This window comes from Athalia rosae, chromosome 1, assembly GCF_917208135.1.
Source record: "Athalia rosae chromosome 1, iyAthRosa1.1, whole genome shotgun sequence".
Lineage (NCBI taxonomy): Eukaryota > Metazoa > Arthropoda > Insecta > Hymenoptera > Athaliidae > Athalia > Athalia rosae.
Window position 1 is genome coordinate 21,079,262 of NC_064026.1, and position 26,444 is coordinate 21,105,705.

The 26,444-nt window shown below is 43.1% G+C and overlaps 1 protein-coding gene across 1 annotated transcript; it reads right to left on the reverse strand.

The window, feature by feature from the left end:
- Positions 1-11,379: 11,379 nt before the first annotated feature.
- On the reverse strand, positions 11,380-14,248 carry LOC125501536. The gene is made up of 3 exons (XM_048659517.1): positions 13,903-14,248; positions 11,695-11,931; positions 11,380-11,572 (listed from the first exon to the last, which is right to left on the reverse strand). Exons 2-3 carry the CDS (start codon positions 11,868-11,870, stop codon positions 11,407-11,409), a joined length of 342 nt encoding a protein of 113 aa, XP_048515474.1. The 5' UTR covers positions 11,871-11,931; positions 13,903-14,248; the 3' UTR covers positions 11,380-11,406.
- Positions 14,249-26,444: the final 12,196 nt, after the last annotated feature.

Below are 26,444 nucleotides of genomic sequence, written 5' to 3' on the forward strand. Positions count from 1 at the left end.
AAAAGAGCCACACGTTGATTGATCGATAGCCCTTTAGCGATGTATAAAATATATTACCGGGCTGTCGCCTGACGCGTACGCGACTTGTAACAAACTGCAGGTGCACTACTGTACAACTTGACAATGCTTCAAATAGTGTTGACGACCGGCTCAACGAAGTGAATGATAACATCCGCGATCGAGGTCTAAGGCACCGTGCATGGTACACATGTAATAACGATCGCGTCGAAATGCGATTTTATGTACATATTGGTGTTCGAAAGTAAATAAATCGCACAACGAATCGGAGGCTACATTGCCACGCGGTATCCGCAGCAGCCCTTCGACGGGATTTCTTTCCCATGTTGCCGGTTATTATGGGAAGTCGGTACGCGCCGTTGATTAAACGATATAAAATATGTACGCCCCTAAACACGGTGCACTCAAGTCGCCCTCCAGGATGTGTGGGCTACGAGGAAGGCGAGGGTATACCTCTTCACCGTGGTACAGGATCTGGGCTGCCAATGCCTCGCCCACCTGTCCGCGACGCATCTTACCGGGGCCCACTCGACTACCAAAGCATGTCGCAATTCGAGTGAAACATGATATTGAAATATTTCGGTCACTGTTCGATCATCTTTTTCCACCGATAGGGCGAGACGGCGCTTGGAAGCCGCTCCGGACTTCGTCAGGGGTGCGGGGATTGTCTGGACGAACGTAGCTCCGATATTTTCAAGATTTTTACACACGGCTTCGACGTGTCAAGGATAATAACTGTGACGTGTATAATCGTGTGGAAGATCACAACACGCGAACATCGAGGACCCCCAAGAAGATACGAAAGCGTTCCCGGGACCATTACTCAACTTGCCTTTACTCGTTACTCTCCCCTTTTTACTTATCACTTTTTTTGTTTCGGACGTAAGATTTATCGCACATTTCGCGATTACGTTCGCTCTGGAGCGACTGTTCTTTGCACGCTTTGCCCGAAATTAATCAAAGGCGAATAATTTGGGATACATACATTCGGTAATATATAGACGGATGCAACTTGTACAAACTGTCTGAGGTACAAATAGGGAGAGACGTGACGAGAGGAGACGTGAGAAGCTGCAAACTGTGGAAACACATTTCTACGTTTCATGTTGCCCCGGGATATTCGTACAGCATACAAACATTCTAGGGTACACCGAGACTACTGTAGCAGCGCCACATGATTGTCTTAACAAAAAGTTCCCAGCTCTATAATCGACTTTCAATACCAACATACAGCACGGGATCCGCGATTCGATCGCTACAGAAGTAGAGTGGCAAGAAAAATGACAAATAACACCCCATGAGACGCAATTGCCGTTCGTCGTACAACTTCTTTGACAACCTCGTCAGAAAATACTACTTCTTAGATGAACCAGTTTTAGGATAAATTCGCTCGAATCACATACACCATGTTGTCCGCCCGTAAAAAGACTTACCTTCGGAGAATAACTTTCCCAATACTTTTTTTCCACAGAGAACGCCTCATGTTTATAAAGCGGCAGCGCTAATTAAATCAGGCTAATGTCTGACTAACGATGAAGCGACAATCGAATAACCAATCTCACTCGGTACTTAATCTCATAAGTTTTTCTGTGAAAGAATTTTGAAAAAAAAAAAAAATGGCATCCGTGGATCGCCTTTGACTCTTGCGGCAGCAGGAAAAGGTTCGCTGCATCCCCTTTGTTCAACTTTAAAAAATGACCCCGATCATTTGTTACGTATTGTAGTTTGGGGCGTGTTTGCGTCTCGCAAGTCGAACATATCCCATCTTGAGAAAGGGCGTGTTACAACGATTCTCTGCATTTAAATGTCAGCTCTGTTTGAACAAAAGAACCACTACAGATGGGACTGCGAATACATAATGAGAAGATGTTTCCCACAAAAGATGGACATACACATGGACCAGTTGAATCGCGGGATGATGACGAAATTCCACCTTTTCACAATAAGACTGAGCTGAATAGAAACATAATTTTATTTAATTATCAGTAACAACGGTCGTTTCCTAAAATTCAACTACTGATTCTTCGGTGTGTTCAGGGTTTTCATAAATTGGAAGCCAATCCCGATCGCAATATACATTTGAACCATTCGACATTCCGAACAAATTTTAACACGACCGAGTCTTAAAGCAGGGCCAATCTGTGTCAAGATCTTCGCCAAGATACGCAAAGATCATCATATCCGCTCACGCTCGTTCCAGCTGCGGCATCGTTTCGATTAGGACTGTCGATATCTCAGGTAAAAAATGATTTTTTACCCAAAGCCATTGTACTCCCGATCAGCCGAGTCGATCGGAGTTAATACCAGCAGCGAGAGCGTCCTCCTCACTTTCTTATTCGAGGAAAAAAAATCTTCACCACCACCACCTGCCGTTTCTCTACCGAAGTGAAATACGCATCACGAAGAGGCCAGTGTACACGTCAAATTATGTGTCGCGGAAAGAAGGTATGTTCTCACTGTGACAAAGGTATATGTATACGCGTTTATTCAAATATGTATAAAAAATAAATTCGCTTGATGTAAAGCCTTAATTAATGACTCAAAAGACGTGGAACAGAAGTAAAAAGCCACACGTTCCAAACATTCATTCATTTTCATATTCATGACACTCCACTATAACTTTGGTTCGCTAAGCCCTTCCAAGAAATATTACTGATCGTCCGACGAATATTGTCCCAGACCGCGTGAATTCTCAGTGGTTTATTTGGGAGTGCTTTATTTGAGAGCCGCAGGGATCCGTGTGGATAATACGAAAAATATTGACGTAGTTTGGTGAATAACAAAAAAAAGTCCATTACGTGAGTGATAGTTCATTTACGCGTAGTCGTGATTAAATACAACGTGGAATGTATTTAATTACTAGTCGATAGACATCAGAACCCTGGGAAGTTCACCCTTTTTGCGACTTTACTCTTTCGAATGACATGGTCTCTGGAGAAGGGGAAATTAGAGCTTATTTCTTGGGTCGGATTCATCGGTCGTTAGGCAGTCGGTAAGTGCCGCAAGTATAGTAATTACTCCGAAATCTGTCATCGGTGGACGCGGCTCAGAGTCCCCCTACGACCGGTGGATTCCCCGCATATGTCAGATGAGCCCCGAGAAATCCGGGATAAAATAAATTTTCATTACACCTATCGTATTTTTTATTTTATTTTGACGGCTGATTCGCCGCACCGCAACTAAACTCCTGCGAGCATCTGCTCTGAACCGTAGAATCAGCGCTATTCACCATCGACTATCGGGCGAAGCCCATCCCTCAGTTCCAATGATGCGTAAAACTGTATTTAGCGACATTGTGGCAATTTTTTTTTATTATTGGGGGATGTTTTGGAAACATCCGAAAGTTATATACCTGCGCAAGTCCTGGGGATACCATGACGGCGGGAGGTAATCCTATAGGTTTGACTCAAGGGCGAAAGGGGAACGAGGAGAAACGTAGGGGAAGATGAGGGGGAAAGAGAACTCCTTCGCAGAGACCTGGTGTGCTTTGTAACGCGCGACAGCGGGGGGTGTCTCGTCGCCGGGAGTCGCATCGGACACGCCGCTGCAGGGGGAGGCTGCTGACTTTAATTTGACTCCGTAGGCCGGCGTGGAGACCGTACCCTTCGCCACACGTACACGTTACCATCACCAACACCTCCGCCTATATCATTCACTCTCACAGAGTCAGCCGAGCCGGGAGCAACGTCGAAATTATCGAGGTCCCGAAAGAACTGAGGTGCCGCCGTCGGAACGCGTAAGCCTTCGTCTGTTTAACAAACATGCTTTTAACCCTCGATCTGCAGAAAGCTCGAGTTACGATGTATATTTTGTATTTTTCAAAACGAACTTGAGATACGTTAATTTGAAGGTACGGTGGCAGTGACTTTGGAGATAATCGGTATTTTTTCGCTGATTTGAAGCTACGTGCCTTACGATGAACAGGCCGCGGGCAGTAATGACCAATTAGGATCTACCGAGCAGTAATATACTGAGAGAACTTTCGGACGTCAAAAGAATTTCGATATCATATTCGACGAAACGCGCGGATTCGAGAGTGTGTTACGATTAAATAGATTTCCGGTGAATGAGTGACCATTATTTCCAATTGGTTTTTGGATTAAAAACGCGTTGTTTGAGGTCGTATCATCATTCGAGATTAACTAGAAATCGTCGTTGCGAAGTTACAAGTCTTACAGTGAAACTTGTTCTAGGACCTTTACCCGTGGGTTCAGTCATGCATAAGACACTTTACGAAAGAAAGGCGGCGAATATGTCGTGTGGTTCGTATTTATGTAACACGACTGGAATACATCCATAATGTTCTGGCTCCAGCTCCAGCTTTAGGTTGCGCAACGATCGAGGATTATGCATTGTGCATTATTAATATCGGTACGATGAGACAGTCGCGCCGCTTCTACAGTGCAATGACTTGGACAATGAATTCAATGATATCTCCGTTGCGGCTACCGCATACAGGTTTTGTAACAGTACTCGGTGAACTTCATATTTAGTTGGAGTATATATATATATACACGTAATAGGTACCTATCCACACCGACGTATTCAAATTTGAAGAAAAGCAGTTCGGACCATTTGGCGGCAGTAGTTTTTCGGGTCATTTGAATCCGATCAGTTATCGGTTGCATGGCCAATTTTGAATCCAATAACTTAGAGTGCTCTAGACGGTTGCATTTCGAGCGGTTTGACAGAGTTCATAAGGTCATTCGAAACGGTCGAAGATTCCAGCGCGCGTCTGACACTAACTAACGAAGGTATAGGTATATACAAATAGTAGCTATACGGGGAGGGTATACACGTCACTCGATCGCGCGCCGTTCACGTTAACAAAAAGTAAAGTTTTTATTTTCATATCTTGTTCATTTTTATTTTAACCCACGGTTCCTCGTAAATTTATTGCCTGACGAAGCTACCGATCCCTTCGAAAATAACCGAGTGGAAATGAACCACTGCCGAGTTATTTATTTGAATCGCTTATTTATGCACCTTAGTCAAAGAAATGTACCTATAGGTGTGCGTATGCGTATAGGTAGATGAATGTATATGTACGAAATTAGATGCTGCTGGGAATAGGTAAACGGTACATCGAACAAACGCGAGTAAGTTTTGTTCCCAGCACAATTAAAAAAAAAAGAATTTATACCATATGTACTTAGCTTTGCCTGGAACCCGTACGTACGTATGAATTAACTTGAACGACCATCAACCTCATTTCTGCTGAAAATTCTCTTGTATGTACCGAAACGATCAACGACTTCTAGCTTCGCAGAATAGACCACCTGAGGGCAGAAAATCAGGACTCAGTTTCCTACCATGAAGTAAAATTTCAAAGTCTCACCTTGTTAGTTACGTCGGGGAGGTGAGGGATTCGTTGGTCGATGTCTACGGGATGATGCAGCGTGACATCAAGTTTCTCAATAGGGCTACCCTGCGTAGCCTACTACCGGAGTAACCATTTCGAATTTACCCAGATTTGGTACGCACCCTTGTCTTGTGGGGTCCGAAAAGTAGAAGCCACTTGGTTTTCTCAACTCCGTTTATTCTGTGCGCGGTTAAATAAGCCCCGAAGAACGCTGTGAAGAATTTTACCATAGATCTACGGCTTCAAACGCTTTATATTTCACCTCGAGCGCGAATAACTTTGCACCAAAGATTTATGGCACCCCCGCAGCGTGACGTTACGCAAAATGTAATTGTCTAAAGAAAATATGGAAAGTATGAAGCAAACGCGGTTTTGTTGGATTCCATAACGTCGAGAGGTTGTGTACAAAGTAGCATTTGTTAGAATCGCTGATGTAACTGCACTACTACTATTTCTCACATTGGATACTTTTACACGAGACCTAACGCATTGATTATTCAGTCAGTGATGTAACAATTCTCGTTTGCATCGCGTCAAGAATATTCTGTACTTGCTTCTGGCGCGCGGTTGTTCTTTTTCGACTACTGAAGAAATTCTGTGCATGAATCCGAAAAAAAAGCGGTATATGGATATAGGTGTCCGGGCAAGGGTTACACGGGGCTATTTTTTACAGTCAGTTGTCAAACGCCGCTGGATAAAAGGGTGGAGGTGGAATGCCGACGGGAAGACAGGGTAAGGAGTGAAAGGGAGAAAGACGAAGGAGGGAACTACCCCATAAAGTAAAATTAATAGCGGTTTGATGCGAGCGCGGTCGACTAATGGTAAATCAGACGGTTTTGTCACAACAGCTTTTCCGCATGATGGATCGCTTTGGGCGGCCCATGACGCGCGGATACCCCGTGTATCCCGATGTAGGTATCTCCCTTGCGTACACGTGAAGGGGGAGGGATCGGTGGCTAGTAGGTACACCCCGTAGGGTCCAATGGGCCTCGTTAGGATATCGCGGCTTGGGGCAACCGATGATCCCCTGAACCCCCGTGTAAGCCGAAGCTTACAACCACATGCCGGAAGATGATCTGCGTTCGGGACTTCTTAAAACTGATCGTAAATATCATTCTTTCGCTCGGTGTACGTACCTATATGCAAATAGTTGTAATTCTTGTAGTCGCGATATTTCCCCCTACATTTTTTCAAGAAAGTTTAAAAAAATAATCGCAAATTACGACGTCAATTCATGCCGCGCATAAACTATAATTATAATATCGAATTGCGGGTTCATCTGCTTATTGAGAGATTTGTTGTTCAATTTAATGAAGCCGAGGTCAGAACCACGCGATGGCAGCATCTGTAATTAATGACCCGCACCAGACGAAGTAATTAATCGCTCAAATTTCTGAAACGTATAACTGCGTAAGTACTTATACCTATACGTGATTCACAGTGAAACAAAATTTCACCCATCTAGCTATGCTAACTCTTTTCAAACTAATTACCATGAAAAGTTTTGCATTTGTTTGCGAAACGTTTTGAGACGATTTCAAAGTTCACTCGGTATCGGCTGTCTGAAACGATTTTGTGGGACGTTAAAAAATCATGCCTCAAACTGAAAACTCAAAATCGACGAGTATATGGAAATCATCGGAAAATCAACACCACTTGAAGCAGTCGAGCTGGAGACAAATGTTTGTGTAGCATGTAGACGGAACATAGTGTACGCAGATAAATATTCTGTGTTTTTCATGACGTCATTTCATGGGGTATTCGTCGGGCCCATCCTCTTCTGTGTCTGGGGCCTTGGGGCGGACCCAACATTGCCGCGTTAATTCAATTTCTTATCTTTTTAGTTGGCCGTAAGGAACATGGGCAAGGCGCGTAAGGTTAGACTAACGTCAGCTGTGGCCGGATCCTTTCATCCTACACCTAATCCAACGATGTTTTCGGGTGTGGGGGAAAGAAACCTTTGTTTGAAACGTCTTTAGTGTTCCGTGCTTTCATCGACGCATGTTAAATTTATCGATTTTATTTCAGCCGTAGTAAAAGTGGACGACGTTTTGAATAATTTTTCCTCAAGAATATTCTGTCGATAGGTAATGTTTTGCACGATGACTCGTATTCTTCGAAGTATTCCGAGATGAAACTGTATACTTTTAACGGTGTAACGGTCCCATGAACCGCCTTTCATAATCGAAACTTGTGAATATGCCGAGAGTTTATCTTTTATCTGAAACGTGCTCAGTTTTATGTACCCATTATTTATTACCAAAAAAAAGGTCTCCTCAACCTAATTGGATGCGAAGCTAATCCAGATAATGAAATAAAGCAGTCAAGTAGCCACACTGATGAAATTAGTTTCAGAACTTCATTTCCAGAGATTATACGTTTTAAAGGATAGACCATCGGTTCATCTGACCATATGAGGTCTGATTAGAGCATATTACCAAATCCTATAGTTCATAATAGACTATGATAATCAGAAACTATACGGCGGGCGTTCGACTAGGGGTCACGAACTAATTACCGGGGATTGATTTGGGGTGCAGCGTGTCGCTGGAATTCGAGGGAAAAAAATCACACCGGCCCAATTTTTACATCTGAAATAATTCCCGAGATTTTCATCTTCCAGTCGGATCGAGTTGGAATCGGTTTCATCGTGGATTGATTTTTTCGTTCAGCACTTCATTGATTAAATTCGACAAACAACATTGCTCGTTGCAACAAAAGTCTATTCTCATCGCAACTGAACTTGGCCATCGCGTTCGTTGTCGTGAGACGAAGATTCGAGGCAAGAGGATCCCGAAATTAAGAGAACAATTAGTCTTTTGGATAGCGGCGACAGGTCGGTGGAGGTTTCGAACGACCTTGAAGTTAACAAGCGCGAGTCGGCCAGGGTATGGGCATAACCTTGGTCGATTTTACACCGGCAAAAAGAAAGAGTATACGATAAAGTGGAAAGCTAGCTCCTCGACCGACCGCAACGCCCGGCCAATAAAATAACCCATGGACACTATTTCTATGTAATAACTACGCTCGGATCGACTCTGTTTGTTTTACGTTCCTCACCCCGTAATTAAAGACTGGTAATTGTATGTAATTATATATATATGAGGGGACTCTCGAAAGGACCGTACGACCGATGCGATGCTTCTCGGCGAACAGGGGAGAGGGGCGGGAGTTTAATTGCTCTTCGCCTTAGGCCAACCACTCAACATATCTAGGATTCGGAGTTCTACTCGGTCGCTGCCTCAATACCTTTCGTTTGGTCAAGGATGAGCCGCGTTACGCACACATTACGTAGGTGAGCGTACGTACGTTGATACGAGTACGTGATAGGTACATACGTAAAGTCCGTTGTGCCTTGGCGAGCGAGCCGGCGAGGGCCTTTCTGGAATGGTTCTGCCGCTGAGAGAAAGCCTCTCCCTTCGCCTTCCTCCATTTGTAAGACGGGTTCAACCTCCGGTTTGCTCCTCAACGTCCTGAATCTCCATTCGATCTTCGCTCCCCTGACTGCCTGCTGAAGTTGATTGAGGTGGAGCGAGGTGGTACAGCGGGCGGTTAGTTTAACATTTATTTACGCTCGGTTATGCGAATCGTAACAACGTATTCAACGCAACGAGTTAGTAGGCTGTTGATACACACATCGTGAATTATTCGATGAGGTGCATTTGTTTGCACAAAAATCAGCATATCATAAATATTAATGGGTCTAACCATCGTCTCGGAAAACTTTAAACTCAGATGTAATGGATTCAGCGGACATTGTGTAGAAAAATTGAATTCGATTGGAGATGGTTGAAAACTCTCTTTTTCACCCTTCGACCCATCGCCCGCCGAGAATCGCGATTCCATAAAATAGTCCGCTAAGACTACGACGATTAAAATCTCCAAGGGCTGCGATGAAAAAGCGGTTTTTGGAAGGACAATTTTTCGGAGAACACATCCGTTCGATGTGAACATGTAAAATTTTATTTCACGTACGGATAACGTCCGTATAGTCGTGACTGTTTCGAACTCCATCGCGTCTAGTGCCGTGCTAGCTGTAAACGCAAGGCACTATGTAGGTAAATATATAACGTGTAATGACGGACAAGCTTCGACGAAGGTACAGATCTGATGGTTTCAAGAACGCCCCTTTTTTAATGGGTAGTACCCGCTAGGGGTTCTCAATTCCAAGTGAGTAGATGGTAGGTACGAGGTAAAAAGTACGCGGAACTCATCGTGAAGGTGATAGCCTTATACGATTATATTCAACGTGCGCGGGTAGGCGATGGGCTATATACTAAGAATTCGGAGTATTCGAAGAAAAGGTGGATGGAAGTTCAATCGATATATTTTGTTATATTTCCAGCAACTACGAACAGCTTGCTGACGCGACGATGCCTCATATATACATTACCTCTTGATAATTATACTACTCCAATTTTAAGTTGTACATACAGGTAATTCACTACGTCCGGAATTAAAAGCAAGAACCGACCGGGAGTAGCTATACCGTTCATTTAATCCTCCCGCATAATTGCAGCTTTTCAATTAAATTTAATTGCAAAAAACTTGCAAACGAGTTTTCTTGATTGTATTCAGATACCTACCCGACTATCCCTGACAAGCGGCCTGCGATATTTCAGTTTTGAAATGGCATATAATCTACCTATCTATATATAGATACACACCCGATGGATACACATGCGCCTCATTAATATATTTCCTCACGATTCATATTTCTGACCACATGACGTTATTAGATGTTCTCGGTACGCGAATCGGTCATGGGTGAATAATGTCCAATTGATAGATAATTTTTCGCTAATCGTGAGCTTAAAACCGAGTCTACGTTTAGTAGAAGAGTTCGGACAACTTTTATTTAAATTTTGAGTTGTTTGATCGATCGCGTGATTCAATGTTAACATTGTCCGTCTTTGTGCGGTCCCGGGGTTTCTCGGACAAACGAACATAGGCCAATTGTCCGCGCATTTCAATATTTCATTACACAGTTAGCGCGTCGCATTGTTGTAACTATATTCTTTGTGATATATTCTAAAGATGATATATATGTAGCGAACACAGTTGACCTGTTCAGGCATTCGTATCATCACCTTCTGGACCGCGACCAATCGAAGACGGTTGTCCCATGTATACATATGCCCGTACTATCTATGCGTGACAAAACTGAGGACTCGAGTGCTCTGCGAGCCGGCGTAAATTCTGAAAATACGTCTGAAAACATAATTGTTTTCCGTGAACACTACCCTCGCCCATAATTCACCTCCAAGTGACCACCATAACCGTATCTATGCACACGAATCTATGTGGACGCATGTGACGTGCAGTCGTATGTATGCACAGCATATAATATTCTCGTATGTACTACGGATATGCGGAGGTGATCGTGAAAGAGATGCTGAAATATTAAGTAACAACTTCGCCGCCAGCTCGAGCTTCTACACAAATTGGATTTGCCATTACAGAAATGATTGGCTGCAGCTCGGAAATAATTTGGTTTTTCATATAGAAGATGCGCCATCGCCGCACTACTTGAGTATGCATAGAAATCGATGGTGAATTTCGATCTTAAGATATACATACCGCGCGCGATAATCTTGACATCAATTAAATTTAATGGTAAATAAATTAGCGCGTGGTTTAGAGGCCCTTAACACGGTAACACTTAAACACCTGAATATAGTTAACAGTTCGAAGTGGTTAGAGTTTTTAGAGTTAACAGGCCCGCCCAATGCCTTCGCACGCCCACGTATACCATACCTATACCTCGACGCGGACCCGATTAACATACCCCCTGAGAAAAACTGTCGAGGAAAAACGGGCTCGCGATACGAGTGACTCACCTATTATTTTGGGCAAAATTTATTTTCAAGCTCAAATATATACGGCACATGATTCATTTTAATTACTCTATAGGATTCTTCACTAAAGTTCGGACTCGTAGGAAAAAGGCAGTTGGATCCGAACACTTTTTAGGTGAATAATTGCAATACGTCTTCGAATCGGGTATTGATATCCTCTGTACAAATTCAAAACGAATGGAAATGAATGAATCGGACATTCAATGTCATAACGAAAGTGTTGATCATCGAGTAAATAAATCCTATATAATTAACATCGTCGTGGAAAGCGGTTGACATCATAGCTGAGCTACTCTTCGTTTCTGTCATGGCACCTGCGGCTTCCACCTTCCATCTGTGAGTTACAAACTATGTCATCAAAAGTCAGGATTCGTTCAATGTCAAATACATAATGCTCAATTGGAACAATTTAACGAAATTCAATAGAATCGAAGCTTTTGAATAAATCTTATTAACCTTGTTCCTCCTAGTATCCGGAAACCATCTGTGTCGCTACCGTAAACGTTGACGATAACGATGACGACGTTTTCTGAGAGGCTATTCGTTCTTGGAAATGTCGTTGTCAGTGGCGAACAGACTGCCCCGCTTGCCATTTCCCCAATGGTTAGACGATGACAACTTATTAGCATCATAGGGGTAGGAAAAACTTTTGCTCTACGATAACATCTGTGAGGGGTGGTGGGAATCTCGTGGCTATGAAAAATGAAATACGTGTAAGGGCTCACAGAGCCATCGAGCGTGCAAATATATTTATTGTTAGTTTTCCATCACGATAGAATCAACGGAAATGTCATTAGAGTTTTGTACAACGGTAAAAATGTAATCAATTACCAATTAAAGCAGTTGATAATTCAGGCTTGTTAAATTTTACGATGTGTCGATAGTTTTTCAGCGTGATAATATACGTATAAGGCGTTGTATAAAGATTCATGAAAAATAAACGCTGCACCTCGTTAGTATAACTCAGGCGTGATACTAACGTGAATTTTCTGTTAGTTAGAGATTATCGGCCTTGTAATAAATTGAAAGGTTTAAACTGAAACGCGTAACTCAACGACCCTCAATTTCGGGCCATTTCCATTCTATGGGTTAATAAATTCAATACATTGAATTTAAAAATTAACGACCATGTAACATACGGCCATTCAATATTTAATTACACGGTAATTTTTCACACGAGGGTTGAATTCGTTAAAAAAGTACCAGGTAGGTATACTCTTCCCGATAACCACAAATTTCTCGAGGATCTCCGCACGCTCCGATCTCAAATTCCGCCCATCTTTGCGGAGTCGCTTCGTACAATATGCGAAGGAGCGTGAAAACCACGTTGGTATCTCATTGTTAGACTCTTCATTTTCAGAGGTAACAACTTACTCTCCCGACTTTGTTAGTGGAGTTAATCGACCAAAAGAAACCTACCAGCCCCCGCGTCTCGTCATATCAGTGCCTATAAAAAGATTTCCGTCTGTTGTGTCGAGAGGTGTATTTTTGACCCACGGCGTTTCCACATTCTCCCTAAAACTGGAGTGACAGGCGCCTCTGGTCTATCATTATAGCCCTTCGAGATCTTTCTATTAAATCCGAGAAGATGAGCCCGCACCTTTTCGCTGTTATTATCGAAGTTCGGTTTTTCTGTTTCTCCATTTTTTTTTTTTTTTTTTTTTTCTTTCTTTTGTCGGGTATACCGCCTGATCCTGTACGATGAAGCTGCACCGCGGTTCACTTCAGCTAGTGTCAACCCATCCTGAGAACTGATAATATTTCTTTTGCGTGTCTCGAACGTTGCCAGTTACCTACTTAACTCAGGATCACGAATCGACTCGAAGGAGTGTCTTCCACCAGCTGTGTTTGTGTCTTTAACCAGCGCACTTATAGATAATGTCGCGGTGTCACGAACTGAGGTAGACATAGCAGCTGCCTTATTAACAGCGAACTATCATGTACGAGACATAATTCCCTGTTTTCGAAATTAAAATGATACATTTTGAAGAAATGCAAACCAGCAATGCACAATCAGTTTTCAAGATCCAATTCAGTGCTCCATAGGAGTAAGTTCTACGAGGTATACAGGGTGTCCTGAAATTCGCGCCCAAGTACGTATACGTAGACCCGTCGGACATAGAACAATTTTACCTCGACTACCCTATTCTAGTTTTTCACGAGGACCGACGCTCCGTACTTTATACTTGGCGCAAATTCTGGGACACCCTGTATATTCCGTACGCCTTCGGGAAATATTTTCAAAAAATGAATAACAATTTCATTCAATCCTCTCTCCGGGGCACAGGAGTCATGCAAAGACGAAGTTATAATATAATGTCTTAGCTCAAGAAAAACGCCCACAGGAGCTCGCGTCCACGCATTCACATAAGCGTATGGATGATCGGCTTGCGCCGGCATACGAATATAGATCTTAACATTTGCTCTGTACGCTCCCACGCACTTCCCTAACGTCTTTCAACTTTGAGAGAAAAAATAAAGAATAAAACAGGAACAAACGATTCACTGGAACCTAACAGTTTATTCACTTGTTTCTTGACTCGCGGCTCTTAGCTTTTTACATATTTTGTTTTATCCTCCCTTAAGTATATTCGCAATAATCATACAACTCCTTTTAAAAGTTAACGATTGGTACGGATGAGATGATGCTAACGCCGAACCTACCTCTAAGCCATTTTGACCCGTAGAAATCTAGAGGTAAGACGAAGTTGAGGCCATTGGGTGAGTTTAAATAAATTTCTCTATTATCGAGTAAATATTAAATGTTAGCACACGTAATTTTGTCGGTAAACTCATTGTCAGTCAATGAGCTGGGCGGAAACGTTCAAGGAGCGGCTCTTGGTTATGAATTAACTCTTTCTACGGCTTTGCCACCATTCAGGATCAAACAGGCGTGAAACTGTTGCCAAAATATTTTACAAATCACTTTCACACACACGATCGTCACTTTGGAGCAGAAATAACACTGCGTGGAAACGAAAAACGTGTTCAGCATTCATCATACCCGCGTAGCTTCGGAATGACGAATGTAATGGTGAAGTTCAACTTAACGCACACCGTCGCATATTCTGCGATATACATAAAACCCTGTCGCTATAAAATTAATCTACCTTTTGATATCCTGATTATTCGAGGGCGATGATTTGATTAACTTTTAATTCGATCCATTGTATATGAATTTAACGATCAAATCCGATCCCGGGTACGATTGATTGTAAATTTACAGCTGCCCATCGCATTCGTCCCTGAGGGTAATCTGTTAACAACTCTACCGTTGTAGGCATGCGGCACTCAACATCCATGAAACGAGATATTCATTTTTGACTGCAGCCCAGAGATTCGGCTTAAGTAATTACGCACTCAATTCACGGAATGTTGTTGTTCATCGGAAAGGTATCATTACACGCTGGTAACCAGGCACTTCCGGCCTCACGTGGGACGGCCAGACGAATGATCTAGACGGGCAAATGGAATATCGGGAGACGCGGAGCGGTATCGTTAACAGATTAAATGATGCGTGATATTAATACCGATTACACGCATTATTCGCCCGTCGTCTTACGAGAACCATAGGATGAGGTAGTAACCGGTATGTCTGAGGCTATTTGGGACGACGAGTTTATTACCTAGCGTCTTGCGTGCGAATCAAACGCCCGGAACCTTTCAAACTTCCACCTTGCAGCTCCTTACTCGGAAGGTAGGGCATATACTTTACGACTGACACGGTAAAATTTATTCCTTAACGCTCATCAAGCCCGCGAGCTCCGTAATACCTGCGCACAAGGGATAAGGAGAGCAAAAGCGAGATTCACCGACTTTCCGTGGTGCCGAGGTGAATAGCCAAGCCTCGAAACTGGTCGGTAGCTTCGTCATTTCCCGATATCCAGATCGAGTGCAGCAGAAGTGAAATTCATATGGAATCATGCGATAACGATCGGGTTTTCTTCTGCGTTTAAGTCGTCGCATGGTCACAATAGGAAACTAATACGATCGTCTGCACTTCCAAGCTATGGATTATTTTAAAGACGGTGCAATTTTCGGTTGTCGTTGAGTCGGTTCGGGCGGACCGAAATCGCTTCTTCGGTATTCGAATGAAAATGAAATTGAGTATCTTTCACGTTGAAATTTCTGGAATTCCCAATCAGCGGTTACCTACCTGCTGGCGAAGATCAAAGTTCAAAAACATGATATGACTGCTTTAAATCTATATATATATACACCTGCCTTAAACCAAATAGAGTCGTTATTTCACCGTGGCTTCTCAATGAGTAACTCCAGCGCTCCATGCTTTGCATCAGTTGCTCAAAGGGATCGTTAATATAATAAGAGCAAAAACACAGAGTGGCTTGCACTCGGACTACTGATCTACAGAGCTGCGGAAGCGCGATGGGTATCCATTTCTCAGAAACCCATCCATCATAGAAAATTGGTATCGGTATAAACGGAGGGTTGGTTCGTACAGAAATGGCACCCAACACACGTAACAGTACATACGTATAGCAGTATGTCAGAGAATGGTTCCTCTCAAGAGACGAAGACCACCTGTTGATTTCTTGCACCAAGGATTTCAGTCGAGAGGGTGAAGCTTTTATATCCGTGTACTATACGTCGTACGTTCGTTTTCCAATAATAATGTCAAAGATATACAGTACATACATCGTAATATCGTTTTTCTCAAAATGTCGCTGCGGTTCTCCGCTACAATTGCTCTGTGTCGCATTGTGTACGATATTCACACACATGTCGCACGTCTTTCGGTACCTACCTATACACGTATCCATGTTCGTACGGTATACACCTATATCCGTGTGCAGGGGTATACCCGTACGCTTACCAGAAGATGTCACGGTCGCGCGGACGCGAGGCGTCCGAGACAATACCGGTCAACTCACAAGTCCACATAACTCAGCAGCACCCTGCCCCCCTGGCCATGGTCCTCGCGGTGCTCTTGACAGCTCGAATTCCTCTCCATTGAAACGTTGAATGCGCATAAATATTTATGGACAGTGGACACAGAAGAGGAAGCATCTGAATATGGAAGCTAGCGGAACGAGTAACGTCGCCACGACGGTGGTCCTCCGTGGAATACAAAAGTTCGTTTGGGTAAACAGTTTCAACTAATTATCCAATTATCACCCGCTGGCTGTGACCGATTTCGTCGAGAGTCTCCTTTCTTCAAATCGTTCGGAATTCGCCGCTTTCCGTCGCCGGAAACCGAATGTTTGAAATTCTTGAGGTGTCGAGGCTGTGCGCGTGCACGTGATGTTGGTACTTGTAACAAACTTTGTGTGGTCGGCGTAGAAAGCGCTTATCTCAGTTATCGGAGAAATCGAATCTTGGCGGTCGTTATCTTGATCATCGATAAGTTCGTTGAAAAAACTGCATCCGAAATGAAAAATACCGAATGGACATAAGTGTGCGTATACGCAAACGCGAATGTATATCGACGGTACGCATTGCGGGACAGTAACTAATACGTTTCCTCTGCTCTTTGAAAGGAAACTCTGTAGAGAAGAAAAAATAAAACATTTCTAGCAAAACACATTTAGCTCACTTGAACCACGTTTTCTTTCCGTACGTAAAGCGCGAGTGAAGTATACATATATTCTAACGTGCGGGGTATATAACATAAGCGCCTTCCCGCTAAGGGGCTGTCCACGCTCCATTTGTAATAAAACACACGTGTGCGCTGTACGCGTGTAGTCGGATACTTCTAATTCGAAAACAACTTCAAAGGGAGCAATTCAGTTCAATAAAATTGACGTTACGGACTGCGAACATTCCCAACAAGATTTGTATGTACGTTGTTAAGTCAGTTCGGCGATGTATTCCACCTAAAAGTAATTACTTGGCCTGTATCAAAGAGAACAGAGAAATCCGCTTCATCCAAGCTCGGAACAATCGATCCGGTCACACTAAATTGTCTTGATTTTCACCGAGGCCAGAATTCGTTTCACAATGCGATAAAGCCATGCTGAGACGTTGAAAAGCCGGCGAAGAGGGGAACTTAAAATGTCGCGTAAGTATATACGGTCATGCATATTTGACTGACGTTACTTCATTGTGTAGGTACAGTTTAACATCTAGTACTATTTGAAACCCACAAAGGCGGTGGAGATATTAACATTTGAATATCATACACTTAAAAATGATTCACTCCTTTACACGCTCGACAATATAGAACCGAAAGGTCACGGTTATAATCATTACCGTCATTATCATCGTATTGTAGTAACAGTCTCATGATTTCTAAGATCGGAAGTTCACCCTTCGTTTGCCAATGCGATGCGATAACTCGTCTTTTTCCCATTTCCCACCGCCGCCTGTCGTATGCAGCGCTTTCGGGTAAAAGTCTCGGTTCAAAAATAAACAATCTGTTTATATGTCAGTCTTTTTGAGGATCGCTTGGAGCGATGCTTTTGACGGACAGGTCGGAACGCCTTGAACTTAGATGCCAGCGTCGCGCATCATTCACCTCCATAACACGTCCGAGCATACATTATTTGAGAGTAAACACAGCTGAAAATTGCGCAGCTTGTCTACGTACAAGTCATGCTCGAAAAGTGGGAAGTTTTTCTTTCGGAAATGCACAATTTCGGGATCCCGCCTAGCGATTGTTGCACGTTGTACAAGACACCGACTATTCCTACACGTAAGAAAATCAGAATCGAAGACTGACGACCGACGCGCATGAAATAGCGATACGGTTTAGGGTACGAGTACCGAAGTGGGAATTTTGACGTCTGCAGCTTAAAGAGTATGGAAGATTTATTTCATGGAGTCCATTGTGCGTGAGAAGTGTCGTTTAAATGAACGGGACATGCTTGAAACATTTAGTTCCTATTATGTTCCATTCAACGCAAGAGCTAAACGTGAAAGTGGAGCACCGCATTAGAATGTTAACGCATGCGCATACATTAAGGAGGGAAGATTCAGTGAGTGGTCACTCCGGCTGTAAGGAAGAGCAACGACGATCCTTGCTCGAACCTCATGTCCAAGGTATACCATCGATCCATCTTCCAGACGTCCTCGGGGTTCGGACAAGCAGGAAAGAAACGTCCTCGCCGCCGGTATATCGTATACGTATAGTCGAGAGCTTTTTACTCTGACACCTTGTGAGCAGTGATACCTAACTAGTTCTTTGCTATGCATTGTCCTGTCCTCCACCCGTTATTTTTTTTCGCTCATTCATATACCGCGAGGCACCATCCAACCGTTCGGGATATTCGCACCATCTGACAAATAACTCGCGGCGCGCGATTATACGACGAATCTAACGCACCGATAGAATGAGCAACGGTGAATCACGAGGTATATTCGGAAACCCCGTTTCTGCTCATCTCTTATTTGTACAAACGCTAAATAAGCTTACCGGGATGTCCTCGGATTTAGCATCCTATCGTCAAAATAATAACAACCGAGTGATCCCGCACGGCGGGTGTTCTCAAGCTCGAGCGAATGTTCCGAGTCGAAAATTAATTCAATCGCGACAGGCATTTTCTCAAAGCGACAAGGGGAAGCTTAAATAAAGCTTGATTAAAAGTACGATATGCGTGTCTTTTTAGGATATGCTACAAGGTTAAGCTGTGGTCAGAAGAAACAATCACTTCACTTCAATTTTTTTCCTTAAAAAAAAAAAAAAACAAAACACACCACCGGTAGAATCACGAGAGTGATTACATTTTTTTTGGCTTCCCCAACTCTTGTCCTGTGTGGGTGCGGCAGTTACTCGTTGAGTATTGCACCTCGTCAAGTCATGTAACGATAGCGAAAAGAAAGCAATTACAACAATAACATGATTAAATAACGGGTCGTGATGTTTGGTTAGCCATCGGCGATGTACGAAACCCTATCGACTGGTGACGTGCGTTGGCTGACAACGCAACGGTGCGAACCCCCGCTGCTTTCTCGGACATCCCGCTGGTCGCGTTACCCCCCGCTGCATACGATCAAATTCTGTCCACCTCAATTACTTAAGAGGCAACATTACTTCCACCGGGTCTTCGAAGCCCCGGAATCCAGGTGTTTTGTCGCTGACACGGGGCCGTGCAACCAGATGAATCTTCACGTTTTCCAACGCACAAAGAGCCATAAACTATAATATCGCATTACTACAAATTCCAACCCGACACGCGCATCGCACCATATCTACGGCGTCTAATACTGCTGAAAAATCGTTTTTAAATTGCCACAGATTTAATGCTATCGCTTCTTCTGATTTTTTTTTTTTTCTTTGTAACTGACGTACACGGCCATCACGAAAAAGTGATCGTGACAGCAGTATAGCATAATAATCGATGAAAATCAATTCCTGTATGTTTTATCTGAAGTAACGCACCACCATAAATAATTAAATCTTGTTTTTGTCGGTAAATATACCATAGAAGTAGATCCGTATCTGGAATGTAAATTATTACGTACGCCGGCAGTCACGGAGTTAATCTCAAACAGAGTTTGCGTTCCGAAGGAAGACAATACATCGTAAGTAGTGGCGACGTGGAATACGTATAGGTGTAAATATCAGTGTAGACTGGTAATGGAGTCAGAAAAGGTCGCGGAGGTCAGATACTCGACTCATGGGATCTTCGTCCACTTCGACATCGTCGTCTCGAAACTATATCTATGTATGTATAATATAACCGACTGTACACCGTGCGTCAGTCAAACCGGCTAGTTAGTATAACTTCAAAGTATACTCGGTGGTATCGGTAGTTCGGTTGACCAAATGAAAAACGACACTCTACGGTAAATTCACAGAGTTGGTGTAATTTATACGGGAACGTGACGTAAGCCGCGAGGTGAGGAGATGTTTAATAAGAATACTCTGACGCCGAATTTAGCCATGTTCTCGATGTCGTTCAACTCGAGACGCAGAAACGAACCAAGTTATAACAGAGTTGCCGAGCATAAAATTGCATCGGACGAAATTAAAGGGTGGCTGACGCGGCGCATTAAAAGCTGATTTATCTCGAGGAGAAATCAAGAAGCATGGAAGCGGATTAGGCATTCGAAGACTTTTGAAACACCCCGTATGCACGTGACATGTACCTATGCATAATCCATGGCGGTCGGCTGCGGTGAGGTGTGATTAGATCTTACGGCTCGCATGCCGAACAACTTAGCGTTGCCCTACCGTTTATCGTCGCTTCAAAATCCTCAATTCTGATGCATCTGAATGAAATTTTCTCTCTCACACCAAAGTTTGATAGTCGTACGATTTCCTAGCGAAAAACTCGGGATCGATTCGCCTCCGAATAATCACAGTAATTTTTAACCCGCCTGAGATATCGATGACAAAAATATTCCGAACGAAATACGCAAAGGATCGAGGATGTTCGCGAGGAAAAAGGAGGAGAAAATACGTATTGCTCGGACGGGTGTATTTATGTATCATACCGCGCATAGCACGCACCGTATAACCGGTCCTGCGTATCGTGTCTTATTTTACGAGTCATCCTAACTTCGGTGATTTCGAACGACAATTTTGGACGGTAGAATTTTACCGTCTTCGAATTTTATTACACGCGGCTTGCACCGGTGTAAAGTCATGCTTTGAACCGATAAATATTGCTCGCAGTTCATTTGGTTCGCTGTCCCTTACAAGGGACAATAAAAACTAGCGGGGTTTTCTTTATTTTTGCCGATCCTTCGGTACACCTTTATGTCCGATGTTGAACTTACTTTATTTCTTCAATTCGCGTGGCGCGGCCCACCTCCTCGAAACCTCGCAAAATCTATAATTCATAACAATGGACCGAGCGGGCGAGAACTTTTTCGGGGATACTCACGAAGACGAAGAGAGCTGTTGTCTTGGTGGAATCACCACTAATTCCGCTTGACCGTTTGAATTATTAATGAAACGTACCTTTCCGACCTTTTCCTCGTTTCTGCTGTTCTACCCGCGTACTCGTACGCGTTCGATGTATAAAACCTTTCTGCGATTCTCGAATCGCTGCCGAGTTCATATATGTATGTACATATGTACCTACGCAATAACCCGACTATAGGTGTACAGCGGATCGAAAATATATTATGTCCATATATTTATTTATTCATTTATTCATCAAAATTCGTTAATTTATTTATCGTTCCTCCAAAATCACCAAAATCATAAAAAGATTCGATAACATTTCCTTGTCCGCATCCATATCGTGGTGGGTATTTGAGATTATTACCGCATTGGGTGTTACTTGAAATTCCATCATCTGAGTTAATACCGTATGATAAGTGTCATACATGTAGAGCGAGATTACTATTGGGATAGTAAGTAAATTCGCGCCCCGGCAAGTTTAGATTCGCCTGACGTAATAATCGTAGGTACGCAAGCAGGAGACGAACGAGTCTTCATATTGTCCCTTCCTTGTAGAATAAACATCGCGAATTTCGCCAACCGTAATAATTCCATTACTAAAATTGAGAAAATTATCCATCTGGGATCTGACGTATTATGGAAATTATTGAAATGCACGGAATCCTCTGCAAACCTGCGTAACGATTCGCGAGAGATATCGAACCTGCTTATGCAACAAAAATAATCATATCCATTGAATCAAGAGATGTCGGTACGAGCCTGCGTTTATTCTGATCGACGATGAAATTTCGATTATCTCCGCCGATCCCCATCATTGAAATTTTACTACCCTCGTCATTATAATTTCATCGTAGAATACATCAAAGCGCTGCTCTTCAGAAAACGTATCACGAGTAACTAAAATAAATTAAAAATGGAATCACTTTCTAGTGTGAATCGATGGGGTTAATAATCTCGCTGAACGAAACGAATTCCTTAACTGGTTCTATATAAGAAGTGCCAGAAGGTTAATTCGCTGTAATGTGTAACGTGTGTTAACGGCGATACACAAAGGGTGTATTGAAAATACCTATAAACTTCTACAGCGCTGAAGGTATCTTAAACTATCGACGGTGTAAGTGCGTCTACAAAGATTGAACGCTCCTCGCTCTTCTAATGTGGATATTAGACGGAAACCAGACAATGCAACTACTGATTGTAACATCGAACCGAGTGACAATCACTCGAACTTCGTTTCTACATTATAAAACCTTGACTAATCAGAGAATAGTATAATTACGAACAAGTGCCCATGCTCATGTCGCACTCCTACGGTCAACGGTGCGACAAATCGAAGTCGTAGTTGTATAGAACGAAGGGTGGGGAGACTGCGTGCGCGATCTTTCGATGAGTTATTAAGTCGGACGGGAAGCTGACTATGGTCTAGAAAGGAGTTGAAAGCGTATGAGGAATGAGGAACGAAGGCGCGCGCGTCTGGCGAACGGTTGTGACGGTGACGGTAGTCGAGGCGGCAGAGGATGAGCCGTTCCGACGATACCGACGACGAAGGGAATCGCCGTCCTTGCGATCGACTCACGCATCGCTGCCCCGTCAGCCTCTAAGGTTCGGCAAGAAGACAGATATCATCGACAATAAATATGTAGCACGTACGATGAGACAGATTGACAGGCTCTGGCTCCGCGTTCGCCCCGTCCTCCTCGGTCCTCCGGAGGTACGCGTACGTCGTCTCTTGGCGCGCTGGTTCGCGGCTGCATTATGTATGGGTGTAGGTACCCTACGGAAAACGGGATTATCCAGCAGCCGAACCCACCTTATCCAACGAGCGTGAATTATGGGCGCCACGTGTGACATCTGCGAGTCCGATTCTATACCCTTTTTAGCGACCCTGTCTACGGCAACGTCCACACTCTTCACCGGGAAGGGCGTTTGCGCGATGGTTCTACTGATTGATAGGTTTGTTTTCACGATATCTTTTCACTTTACGGCTCTTCTTCCGTCCCCTTCGTTGCCGTCAGAGATTGCGGATGCCGAACCATCCTTTCCGTTACCTACTGTATCCGTTCGAAACCCCTTAGATCTCACGCAAATTGACGACGACTCGCTACCTCTATTTTTACCAATGTTTCGGCGACAAGTTGACAGTATTGTTCGACGAGGTATTTTCGTTTTATTGATGGAACATTTTCATCCACGAGGGAATACGTCAGGCGCAGTGTGTTCCCTCGTATCCGTTCCCTGCTTTTTGTATCGAGTGGATCGGTTTGGTCAGGTGTGTGCTGTTCGCGTTGCTTGGACAAATGAAGCAATTTCATTCACGCGCGCTAGTTAGAATTACGGGGTGCTGAAATTGCTCTACCGCATACTATCGGGAAACACGTCTAGCTGACGCGGTGGAGAAAGTTGATTGCTCAACAATCAACGAGAGCTGATTAAATTGATATCGTGTTCTTGTAATGAGTGGGGGGGGGGGGGGGGGGGAGATTTGTCGTACAAGCTTCTCCTACGTAGTGAAAATATGGAATTGTCGCGTATGCATTTACGTACGGGGAAATTCTAGCGAAATCGTACATGCGGGATATTTGAAGTTTAAAAATCTTTTGACACATTGCTACAAATTTTGGACATGCGTAAAGCTTTACGATTCTACTAGATTCTTACCGTGGGTACACATGACGACATCATTTCTGGAATTGTTCGAACCGTAATTGAGAAGATGTGCACCTGTTATTCCGAACCGGCAAAGCCATCACCGAATAAAGTATTAAATTGAAAACGGAGCTAAAGCCATCGAACCGTTCAAAAAGATTGGAATACATCCATTTTTCACATCCTCTAAAGAGCAAGAGAATATTATCAGAAAACGAATACACACGTTTACCAGGAAAAGGTATCTTTTTCTTATTATACCGATACATACTTATGCCGAGGATGAAAATGATTTTCACGCTTCAAATAATTTATCGGGCCAAGGTATAAGGTGTTCAATTTAAAACAACCGATTATCACGGAGTTTTTGAATCCGAAATTAGGTACTCGTCAAGCGAATAGAATAATTAATTCAAATACACCCCGATGCAGGGCTCGGAGACAGGCAGTGCCTAATATCGAGAGCTGTTTTTTTCACATCCTTGACACGTGTTTTTCCAGTTAGACTCGGAGCCCCGCTGCGGCTTCAAGTTTTTTAATCATTCATTTGAGCCTAAGTTGTTCTTACTTCCCCTCAGCTATCGCCACACGCCCCGCTTCATACTCTGCGAGACTATCGTAAAGACGGGGTTATCGCGACTTTGACCAAGGAAAGGGTTGGAATAATATTTGTCTTTTACTCACGTTGATAGTCTCGATGGTTTTTACCCCACCCGTATTCCATCTGCAGGATATTACTAACGAGAAATTGTGTAAAATTAATTACCGTGATCCGTCTTTAAGATGTTTTTCATCCAAACTATCGTCAGTTTTTCGCTCTAAAGTAAACGAATCCGACTCACTGACCCGCCATGAAATTAATGAATATAGTAACAGCTGCTCGTAGAAGTGAAAAAAAAAATTTTATTCGAGTCCCACTTAAGCTCCTCCAATATTTTTCTTATAATTTTACCGCGGATCAGCAAAACGAAAAAAAAAAGAATGATCGTATATCGTTTTACAGTCTGTCACTACTTACGTATGATGCAAGAGATGAGAAAAAAAAAACAGGGAAATATTATACAGAGAGTTTAACATTAATACTATGCCGTGACATTAATTCAACTGTCCGTCCGAATCAATGACATAAGCGATCTGCAGTGCGTTATAATTGAAGACGGGCGGTTAACGGACTTAAGACTTAGGTTTGGGACTGATACGGATCCACCTCTTTATTTGCTCTCTTCGTTCCTAGGGTCCCTGTAAGGACCCTTTCAATACGCACAGATTCCTTGGTCGCACTCGAAATACGGAGCTGGCCATTTCGCTAACGTAACAAAACGGATTAAATTCGCTATCGATCTTCTTTTCCGAAGGAGTAAATTCGTCAGCGTACAACAGTCACATCGTGCTGTTTGTTTCCTCTGAAATGTTATCGGTGACGCGGTCCGCCCCTGTCACGGTCACCCTCCAACCATCCGTAAAAGGTATGGCAGACCCACCGAAAAGCTACTGCATAATTTTGCGACAGCCATTACGGAATGAATCTCTTCACTTATTTCCGTCTCGACGACCACTCACAAATTTTCTAAGTGCAGTCATACGAAATACCGTCTCGTGCGACAGCATCTATTGTTCACCATAGCCGGTTGTATGGTATTGACTGAACGATGAGACTCGACAAAACATGATTCCCCATAGCTCGTAGATACACGGCATACGTCATATCGAACCACGTTCAATTCGAGAATTTTCTAATTCTTTCGAGATTTTGTCGGTAACCAGTTTCGTCTACGATATATTACACTATCCCTTAACTTATGATGTATACCTTGTGCGATACATCCGACGAATAGCCGGAATAATGGAAATGCATGCGGCGGGGATCGGTATAAGATCTCGAGTCTTCGAGTGCAAAACTCTCCTTAATGTGGTTGCTCCTGAGTGTGTAAAGCTGCCACCTGCATGTACGTAAAGTGAGTAATTCTAGGAAAGTATAGAAAACCGCGACGAGATACGTCTGAATATCGATATTGAGAGCTCAAATTTGAACGGAGGTCTTCTAGCTAATCGAAACATTCGAACTTTGTAGATAAGAAGACCCTTTATTTTTTAACATCCCAACATATTTCAGGTTGCTTGAAATTTCTCAACCTCACTAAAATTTACAGCCACGCATACATTTCACCTCATGTGTTTATAAAGAGTACTTCCTCGTGTTTATACTCGCGGTAGGTAGTGTATAATAACTGTTGATTAAAATTACAGCCCCTTGAAAGAATTAAATTATATACACGTATATGATGCACACGATATAGTGTCGTAATTATAATGGGCTTTGTGTATAATAATTTTTATGTACATATAATCCAAACCTCAAAGGTGTAACTACACATTTCATGTATTTCTTTTTTTGATGTTCTTTATTTAATATATTTTTATTTTCGGGGGATTCAAAATGTTTAGGGCGATGAGTTTCTGCTCGTTTTTTTGGGTAGACAGTTCCTCTTAAAATTCATAATATTTTAATCCGTTGCGCGTCAAGCCCTGGAGTGTTTGAAACGGGGAGCTCTTGCGGTGCGAACCGGCAAGGTGTCTTTCTTTTTCATCTTCTTTTCGGTTCTTTTTCCAACGTTCTTCTTCTCTTGTCTCTTAACTCTGCGGCGTTTGCCCGTGCATAATTATCACTTCCCCATGGCTTCTTCATTACAGCTATCAAGTCCGCAAGGCGCAGCTGTCCAACTTCACCGGTTGGAGCTCTTTCTCTCTC